The sequence below is a fragment of the Glycine soja genome, chromosome 2 (genome assembly GCF_004193775.1).
Source record: "Glycine soja cultivar W05 chromosome 2, ASM419377v2, whole genome shotgun sequence".
Lineage (NCBI taxonomy): Eukaryota > Viridiplantae > Streptophyta > Magnoliopsida > Fabales > Fabaceae > Glycine > Glycine soja.
Window position 1 is genome coordinate 42999287 of NC_041003.1, and position 10313 is coordinate 43009599.

Genomic DNA, 10313 nt, shown 5'->3' on the forward strand with positions numbered 1-10313 from the left:
TAGTCCATTTATTTCAAATATAAACTAGTAAATCATTTGTAGTTGATTTGATTTTGGAATTAATCTTTTTTAATGTGAATCGATTTAATCACGTGATCAACCCAAACTAATTATAATCAGTTTCTGATCTTGCAACAAGCTCTCTCTCCCTCTAAGTGGGACATTCAACAAGTTTTACCCATTTCACTTGTATGATAGTATGTTTTTACATGCTTATCTTTCAACACCTAAGTGAAAACTATGTTCTAACTTGTCACATACCATATAAAAATCTTTGTGTACGCTCATTGGCCGAAGGCACAAATACGTCAATAATTACATATAAAAACAACTACTTTATCAAATGAAGGCAAAAACACCTTGTAATAATCCCCTTAATATACAAACCAAACATAACTAATTAAAAATGGAAAATATTTGATATTGTCAATTTATACACTATGGACAAATCCCATTAACTGTGTTTGGGTTAGTGTTAATGATGTGTTTTCCATTTTTCACGGAAAAATGAATAAAAATGTGAAAACTACTCTTAAGAGCTTTCAGATGGACGTGGATCCAATTAGTGTAAGATGAATTAGAATCGAACATACACTAATAACTCCAACTTGAGTTCATACATAAGAAGGATGTCATGCAATGCTTAAGTGTTTTAAGGTATGCGAGAAAGTAAAGACGTGAGATAAAATCATTGCAATATTTTCATGTGTCTCATTCTCAAAGGTCTTTATGTAAAATTTATTTTTGTAAGCAATGAGTTTCGAATTATTTCCTCCTCTTCACAAATTACCTTGAAAATCATAGACTCCAACTATTTCAAAACACACAAAAGTACAACATAAGTGACCAATAGAAAGGGGATCAGTTCAACGAAAGCCCAAAAAATTAGTTTTCTATAAGATTAGAAACAAATGGATATCGAGTCTAATAAAGACATACCTAAATCGGGGGCAGTCCATGTAATTTACTCTAGAATATATGATTATCTTAACCTATTAAAATCTAAAGATCTTATCTTATTTATACATTTAGAAAAAAAATTTAACCTACAAGCATCTTATCCAAGAAATAGAAGCTTGTGTACCAAACTTCAGCGATTTTAAAAACGTCACTATAACAATATTTTCTTTTTTTGTCGTTCACTTCCCTTGCATGATTCTATTCAGATAAAAAAATATTAAAATGTTGTGTCAAAGTATATCGAAATGCTACTTCAATCCAAAAGTTATAAAATGATTTTGTTCTAAAAAAGTGAAAATAAGCAGAAATAAACGTTGCGACTAATGATAACATCCTCGCTGGTGATGATTAATCTCATAGATTGATCCTTTATTTTTCTTTCTAGGTAAATCCATCGATTAATCCTTAAAATTTTATGCATCAATTGCTTTAATTTAATGTCTCACTTGTGGATGGATCAACACATTCAATTTTATACAAAAACAGCATGGATGATCAATTAACCTCTTAAATACTTGTGTTTAAGAATGGCTATCTCTAATTGCATTAAAAATCTTCATCATTATTTTTCACCTAGACTTTATGTTATGTATTTATGTATCACTCCTTTCCCATACAGTGTATCAGTATCTTAGTCATTGTCACAAATGTAATGCCATTGGACAAGTAGCACAGCAAAACTGTTGACAAAATCACAACTTGGAACAAAGATGGAATACAAAGATTTTATTGAATTTTCTTTTCCTAATTTCCATTGAGTCACAAAACATAAAATAAAAAGGTTGCTTGAACCTTCATGTCTTGCTACAAATATATTTATTCTAACCAAGTTCCTCTAGGTACTAACTTTGAAGCTCAGCATAAGAAGAAGCTCAAACTCCTTCCAAAATTCCTACTCCCTACTGCTTCAGTAAGACATCCATGCTGATCCCATACTTGTGTCTGATATGGGCATGGTAATAGCAAAACCTGATTCTGGCTGGTTAAGTTTCTCTAGGAAGTCCTTGATTAGGTTACCTGCTATGTACGAGACTCCTGAGGCCGAAATTGCCAATGTAACATAGTATAACACAGTTTTAATATAGGATTTGGGTGCTTTGCTGGTGTAAACTTTCCCAATAGCAAGTAGAATGATGCACACAATAGATGTAGCTGCTACTGTGGCGAGCTTAACTTCGGTGTGGTAATTCTTATTGATTAAGAGGCCATAGATAACAAGAGGAACAGCACCAAATATCAGGAATGATAAAACAGCTACAACAGCATGAAGCAAGAAGTTCTCTCTGCGCCCTAGTGATTCTTGATACCGATTTTGCGCATTCGTTTGCATTTGATCCTCTCCAGAGTTATCTTTTTTCAAGTCAATAAGCTGGGAAAGGGGGGAAAAAATGAAGAGCCTTGATTAAGTTTTTGAGTTGGATTAGTTTAAGAGGAAAAGGCTTGACTGAAATGAGTCCACAGTGCATTTCAGGATTTGAACACACACGAGTTGCATGTCAAATAGCTCCATCAACCAAGTTGTCTTAAGGTGGCGTTCTTGAACAAGTTATAAACAGAGAGAAATACAATTGGAAATGGAACTGCATAGCATCAAGGACATGCCACCATGTTTTGAAATTGCATGGAGTAATCAAGGTTAATAGTGAAATAACATTTCTCTACTTCTGTTGTTACTGAACATTGAAAAACATGGTAATCATATTCAAAACATGCGATCTCAGCTATCAGATTATACATTCATGCATTATGTTCTAAAATGTGATACACATAATAATGTAGAACTAGAACATAAAAAATTAGTCATCCTTACCAATAACTAATCTTAACATAAAACAGTATTATTAGGATAGAAGAGACACATACTGCAAGATGTTTAAAGACAGATTACCAGAGAAGCTATGATTTAATTTTAACCTACCATATTATATTAGGCGTTCCTACTTCCATTCTCAATAAGACTATCTCAACATGATATTTCAAATATAATTTGTTCATGCGTGAAAAATATGTGATAAGAGAATGCCACAGAGATATGATGATAGAAATTGTAATTATGAGATTGAGGAGTACATGGAAGACCACTCACATTATCACCAAGGATGAAAAGTCCACCGATGATATTTGCAAATCCCAATGCTATAATATTCACTACAATAACACAAGGTCAGAAAATTAATTTGTCATCAACCAAATTTTCATCTTTTAAGATATGAAATAAAAAAATTGCAAATTTGAAATAACCCTCAAATGTATAGATACTAATCCTAGCAATTCAGCAAACCTTCTCATAAAACCAGAAGACAGAAGACAGTAGGCAGTTATAAATATAAGTAAAATATTACATTAAGGACACAGATTTGAATTTGATTAATAAGCATATAAAGTTGATGGTTTCATCCATGACACTTTTATCTTTAGATATTTTTTAGCGAAGTTGTGGACACCAAACACATGGAGTCATATCATAAGCAGAATGTAAGTTGTAACCATGTAATTTGTTTAAACATAAGACATGAATCTCTTTTCATCTACCACAAGGCACTTGACATTTTATATGATATACATGTAATAACTTTATACTTCAATAATGTCAGGCTGTCAGGGGGCCTATGGCCTAGCCTAGGCCCATTTACTAAGTTAGGCCAAAGATTTTTTATAAGCCCATTTAGCTAAAAGAGTAGGCTTTAGGCCATCTAAAAAGTCTTTTAATATTAAGAAATCAACCTATTTAAGTAAAGGAAGAGAGAAACTTACATGGGGTAGCACCCGAACTAACTGCAGATGACACAATTCCTAGGCTAGTAATTGACTCAACTAAACCACCATAGACAATGCTTTTAAGTATTTCCCATCCTTGGGGTTCACCAACTTCATCTCTTGGTTGTTCACCATTTTGTACTTGAGTTTGTAGTTCTGTTATAATAGCATCTTCAGCTGGAATATTATCTGCTGTATGAGATGTTGTGGATTCAAATGCTCCTCTCTCTACATCAAGTATCACATCACCACCTGCACCATGATAGTAACTTTGGTTATTGTTACTCCGGTCTCAAATATCAGAAGAAAAAAAAATTATTGGTTTCAAATATAAAAAAATTTCAACTGAATTTACTTCATTTAATGCTACTATCTCTAAAATACCCATCATGTAATTGAGGTTTTAGTTCCAATTACTCTTTTTTATTCCTAATACCAAGTTCCAATGAAGGGTAAGTTGGAAAAAAACTTAATTTTTAATTGAGATTGATGTAATTAAATGTGATTAACTAACGTTCTTAGTTAGCGTGAATTAGTTTTTTTTCTCTTATATTTAAGACCGGAGGTAGTATTACACAAAAGCAAACCTGCAACATTTCTTCTGGGAACAAATTTTGCAAGTGATACAGGTAAGCAAGAATGCTGTATACTGGTGATCAACTTATGATATTTATTTCATGCACAAACCTTTATTTTCATTTCCGGTAGGATGATGTATTCCCTTTTCAATTTCCTTTTTCACATTATCAAGTAGTATAATATTTGGTTTTGATGGCAAGATAACATCTATTCCAGAATTTTGTTTATTACTAGCTACACCATTTGCTAGTACTGCACTGCCAGATGATTGAAGTGGTGATTGTGCTCCTTGTCCTAAAGAGTAATAATAACCATTCTTAACAATTTCTGGTGTCTTGTCTCCATCTTTTGGTGACTCCTTAAGGACTTGAGACCCTACAGTTGTTGAAGCAAGAAATTCAGGTTCCCTTTCAATTGTTTCAGTTGTAGTAGCAGCCGACAACATAACTTCAGCATTATCTGATTCATATGATTTAGAAAAGTGTGCAAGAAATGAATTGATTATTGATGGAATACATAACGTAGGAAAATAAAAAAATGTACATCATGTATAATCAATAGGTGCCCAAATGTTTTATATTTGCATTTATCTTGGACAGCTGGGCAAGCTGCTTTTGTACAAGTTTAAAGGTAGACATGCATAATTCAACAAGAAACAGAAAATTATGCAGGTTGGGAGTTTGAACATATTAATTTTGCTATATTAACAGGGAAAAAATTTATAGTGTATAACCATAAAGACTTGGCTGGGTTTTTTTTTGTTTTTTAATCATGATTTATTTCAATATATTTTTATTGCTATATTCATAATGCACAATTGAGTTAAGTCTATGATTTTGCTAGATTCTGTTTTGAAAGGACCTGATATTTAAAACAAAAAAAGCTCAAGGAATTCTTATCTCAAGCATACCTGTCCTAATTATGTCCACTGATGCATTCTTTTTCTCTTCCTTACCGAATATCTGGTTTCCAGCCAGTAATTGTTTCTCTGCCAAAAAATCTACGGAATTCTGCACATCACTCTGCACTCCGTTCATCAAATCACCAGCACCTTTTGTACCGGATTGTATAGATGACAAATCATTCTGAAACAATGAGTCAAGACACTTTTGGTCAGCCAATGGTTCATCTCTTCATGCTGTATGGAATTTTATACCATTTTCTATACATGGTTCAATCTGTATTGACTTACTGTTGATGAAATCAGAGAATTCATCCCTCCATGTCCATGCTTAATATTTGACGTAGATTTTACATTCTTAATATCAGATGTATCAGCAAGTGGACCTTTTGAAGGACCAATTTCAAGGGAGGTTGGTTCATCATTAGAATTTAATGTTGAGTTACGCTGCTCAGCAGAACCAGCTCCAGAATGTTCAAGGGGTGCATCACCTACGTAATTTATATCAAGAAAATGGGCAAATTGGAGACAGAAAGATTTCATAACAAAAAGTTTCAAACTGAAGAGAGGATTCACTGCAAACTAAATGCATGTTTTCTAACCATGTTTCTCAGTTTACATTTTATATGGCTCAACTATTCAAGAAAATTTTGGAAAGGAAAATATGAGAAACTCAATTAATAGGAGGAGATTCAACAGGGAAGTAAACCACAAGGAGTGTACAGAAATTGAAATGCTTCAGAAACAGGTTTCAGTTAGCTCAAATATCAGATTTAAATAAATATGTAAATATATCTGAAGGAATGCTATCCATTTTCCATTGTAAAAATATCTTCACAAATGCTCTGACAAAATACTATTATTGCAAACCTCAAACAAGAAATGAATTAAGTTATAACAGTAGCATAGTTAGGGTGGAAGCCCCACAGCACACCCCTTGGTGGGGCCAATCTTCAAATAAGCATCATTGTGAAAGCGACTTCTCTTAGAAGAGTCAATATAATAATAATTATTAAGAAAAACTTACTAGTTTTTCCACCCTTCTTCCAAGTAAATAGAGATGTGAGCCAATTTGCATTAGAGCCTTGTGGAATTGAAGGATTCTGCAAGTTGCTTGCAGGTATAATTGGTGGATTTCGTGCACTTTCACTCTTACTGGCACCATCAAAACGGAACATATCTAAACATTTCCCTGTCCAAATTGATGAGATTATTAAGTTCACATAGATGACAAGCATATAATCATCACAGATAAATCAAGATATATCAAAAGAAAAACTTCTAGTTTGCAGTAAAGTAATTTATGCACTAATATTACAACCATAATTTTTAGAGATATAAAAAATTTGTTAGCCTTCACCTAATAGCTTAAACTTTAGGTTAAGCTGGTACTTGACAATGACCTTCAAGCATATCAGAAAACATATGAATGTTTAATTCATAATCAGATCTCTTTAAATGGTATATTTTTATGCTTCTAAGTTAACAGTAAAGCTTCCTTGAAATTACAGCTTTAAGTCACTAAACCTAAAGAAGTTCAGATTCCCTCCTGTTGTTATTGCCTTCCAGCCCATAGAAAAAGAATAAAACTTAAAACCAAAGACCACACTATGCTTTGATCCCAGAAAAGGTAATCCACTAACCACTAGGAATAAAGAAGCTGAGGCATGCTAAACATCTGAAAACTTCTGGTTCTCCATGAGGTTGATTATTATCAGCAGATGGCTCTGGACTAACAATATCAGGTTCAGGCGTTACATTTGCATGAACATCTTGCTTGGCTTTGGGTTGTGCAGTACTATCTAGCAGCTGTGAGCTGCCTCTAGTCCGTAACTCATCGCACTTGGCTTCGTTGTCTAAATTATGAGTATTCTCCGGCTTATCACGCTTGGATTTGCTGCCTGATTTTTGAGTGTTCCTTTTTCTTTTTTTGAGGATAACCCTTTTAGTAATGCAAGAACGGCAGTTAGGACAAAACAAGTCATGCGTCTCTTGTTTTGCCAATACTGCCTCAACATCGAATTCTTCCAGTTGCTCATCAATCTCTTCTATCAGGATAGGAGCTTCCTTTGTACTTGTTTCTTCAGGAAAATTTGTAATAGCTGTAGCTTGTATGTCAGATGAATTATGTAAATGGGATATTTCTGTAGTGGAAGGGAGCTTGTTGTCCACGGTTTTCATACATTGATCACTGATTTCACTGCATAGACTATTTTGAAAAACTAGCTGATCTGCTTGTACATCAAATTCTCTCTCCCCTAGATTTGTTAGATGGACAGACACAGAAGCATCACCATTTTGAACTCCATTAAGTCCATTAACTTCATCATCTGCAAGCATGGCACATATAACCATTTGAATACCAAATAGATAACAAAAAAGAAAAATTAGGATCGCATAATTATAAATGCTCAAAATGAGTTTCAAAGGCATGGCTATTACAGGATTCCTCTATGCTATACATACATAGCTAACATTATATTGCAAATCAATATGGAGAATCCATCCCATTGAAAGACTTATTCAACTATTCTGGTCAGATCAGAACTGCCAATGTGTGTTCTAGAATCTTGGCATCTACTGACCTTTAGTTTCACAAACAAAACATGGTCCATGTTGAATCCTAGTTTTGATAGTCATCAAGTCAGGGTAACCCTTAAGATTCCAATTTGGCACAGTCCAAGGACTGTCAAATCGCTTGGTCCATGTGCAGTGGTGACATTTCCACATTCCTTCAAGCATAAAAAAGTGACAACACGTTTACTAAACATCAGAAAATAAAAAACTAATTCCCATAAATTTGATAAAAGAAAAACATTTCAGCCAAGCAGATTTTGTGTCCTATTTTTTGGGTTAGTTCCAGTTAACTTGTGTATACTTGGTATATCTTTGTTCACAAGTTATTGGTACTCATGCGCTAGGAAACACAACTTGAGGTCCACAACACCAATATGGATCAATTACTGTCTTCAACTACCCAGACACAGACTAATGTTAACCTAAACCTTGGAAAGAGACAGAACTTCAGAACAACTAGACTAGGACTCGAGGTTTTAAAAACAGGTACGTAACCGTGATTTTGGCCACAAAGTCAAGGTTTTTGGAGTCACCCTGACCATAATTGCAGCTGCATCAGGGGTATTTATTCACAATCTCCCACAACATAAAAGATTGCACCTATGACTGCAACCACAATTTAAAACCTTGCTAGAAGCCTAGAACTAATGCACACATTACAATTCACACCACAACTTGATAACTTAAGCATTAGGAACGAAAGTGATGCAGCAATGAACACTCAACAGTGATTTCCTGAAAAATGTATCATACAATTTAACAAGCCAAAAGAGGGCTGCACTCTATCAACCAAAAAACTGATCCTTTCTCCAAAAATAGGATGTTATAGAACAGAAAAAGAAAGAAACTTCAGAGAGAGAGAGAGAGAGGCACCTTGTTGCTCATCAAAGTAAACACTGTTCTTATTCTGTGACATAACAACACCACTTATGGCCTCTCCATTTGTTTCTGTTCCTGCAAATTCTGCCACTTGTGCAAGCCCAACAGCTGCATAATCTACTATATCACCATTAACATGGTTGCAATTTTCACCAACACCTCCTATCTCTGCAACTTCTTCCTCTTTCTGAACAGGATATCCATCTGGGGGGGCTGTGACCACTGAACAAACTCCATTACTATGCTCACTGCCATTGCTAGAAGAAGAAGATGAAGATGAAGATGAGAAAGTTAATTCATCTGTAATAAAATTGCCCTTGTTATGTGACACAGTTTGCTTTCTTATCAAAGCACCATCTTCCATAATTTCTTCTTCTTCTTCATGAGGATGCACTATCCATTGATGTCCTTCTTGTTCCATTGATGGTGGCTACCCCAGAAGGAAACAGACACACAAACTATGGAAAGATTGGATTTTTTTTTTGGGAGAAGCAAAAGGTGTTAATTTAAAGGCTTTCCTAACTCTATGAGTGTTGAGTCTTTTGCATTAATGCTAGACTCCACCTTCCAACTAGTACGCGCATGGAAAATGAAGATATAAAATATTTGCTCTTATTGAAGAAAAATATATTATCCGTGTTTATGTCAATTGTCAACTTGTTTTAAGCTGAAAAAAATATATAAGAAATTCAGAACTTAACTAAAGCATGTTCCTTTTCAATCATAATTTTTTTAATTAAAAATTATTTATTTCTATGTACTATTTTAGAAAGTATATTTAAAATCATTTTTAATCAACATTGAATAAGTTGATCAATTTAATGTGAAATTATTTTCATTTAACTACTAATATTGAATATAAGTTTTGGATATATAATTACAAATATTCGAAACAAGAATTTTATGGCTTATACATTTTCTATCCATTTTGTTTTTTTTCTGATTTTATCTGAACATTAAACAAAACTGTTCAGATGGTAATGGGACCGGCTTGGATCTTCATGACCATGACTCCCATGTCTTTTAGTTTTAATTACATGGCAATGGGGGCGTTTTAGTTTAGTTTTTTTTTTTAAGAGGCGTTTTAGGTTTTTTTTAAGTTAATTAGATTATTTTATTTTATACAATTAGGTAAATTTAGTTCTGCAGCTTTTTTATTTAAAACTCTCAAAATAATTATTATTTCTTATTCAAATAATTCAGATTTAAAAAGTTTATACGCCAAAAAATATAAAACATTGAATTTTTTTGAAAAGTTTTACGATGTGAGATTAAAATTTAAAGAGTGAAAAATTAGATATTTGTTGTTATTTTGGATGAAATTTAATTTTGTAGTTCGTTAATTCTGGATTACAGAGGGTTTAAAACATTTCAATTAATTTAATTTGAAAAAATTAAATAAAATAAGAACTTGAAAAGTTTTAATAGGAAAACACAAATAAAAGGATCAAAATTATTTAATTAAAAAAATAGGAAAAAAATTAATTAAATATACATAAAGAATTAAAATTGTAAACTATTTGAATGTAATTAAGTAAAAAGAAATGTAGAAGAAAATGGGAATTTATAGAATAAACAAATAATGGAAAAGGGAAAATATATTAAAAAAATCCTCCATATTCTCCTTTTTTTTTGTTATAAATTTTTTGTTTTACTGTAC

At 32.9% G+C, this 10313-nt stretch overlaps 1 protein-coding gene across 4 annotated transcripts; it reads right to left on the reverse strand.

The window, feature by feature from the left end:
* Positions 1-1604: 1604 nt before the first annotated feature.
* Positions 1605-9252, reverse strand: LOC114396089 (membrane protein of ER body-like protein). Of its 4 annotated transcripts, none has more exons than XM_028357987.1 (10): positions 8648-9252; positions 7783-7929; positions 6841-7527; positions 6225-6389; positions 5489-5688; positions 5207-5381; positions 4405-4671; positions 3715-3969; positions 3047-3108; positions 1605-2329 (listed from the first exon to the last, which is right to left on the reverse strand). In XM_028357987.1, the coding sequence occupies exons 1-10, from the start codon at positions 9072-9074 to the stop codon at positions 1868-1870; spliced, it is 2847 nt and encodes a 948-aa protein (XP_028213788.1). In that variant the 5' UTR covers positions 9075-9252; the 3' UTR covers positions 1605-1867. The 4 variants fall into 4 exon arrangements, with proteins under 4 accessions (XP_028213788.1, XP_028213782.1, XP_028213801.1 ...); XM_028357981.1 differs by having other exon boundaries at positions 4405-4755; XM_028358000.1 differs by lacking the exon at positions 4405-4671.
* Positions 9253-10313: the final 1061 nt, after the last annotated feature.

What these genes read in the sequence shown, in the direction of transcription:
- LOC114396089 (XM_028357981.1), bottom strand. Translation starts at nt 9,074, where the DNA reads ATGGAACAAGAAGGACATCAATGGATAGTGCATCCTCATGAAGAAGAA. An exon ending in CAGCTTCTTTATTCCTAGTG is followed by an intron (nt 6,390 to 6,840) that starts GTTAGTGGATTA and finishes CAATTTGGACAG; the next exon opens with GGAAATGTTTAGATATGTTC. An exon ending in TACCGGAAATGAAAATAAAG is followed by an intron (nt 3,970 to 4,404) that starts GTTTGTGCATGA and finishes ATCATGGTGCAG; the next exon opens with GTGGTGATGTGATACTTGAT.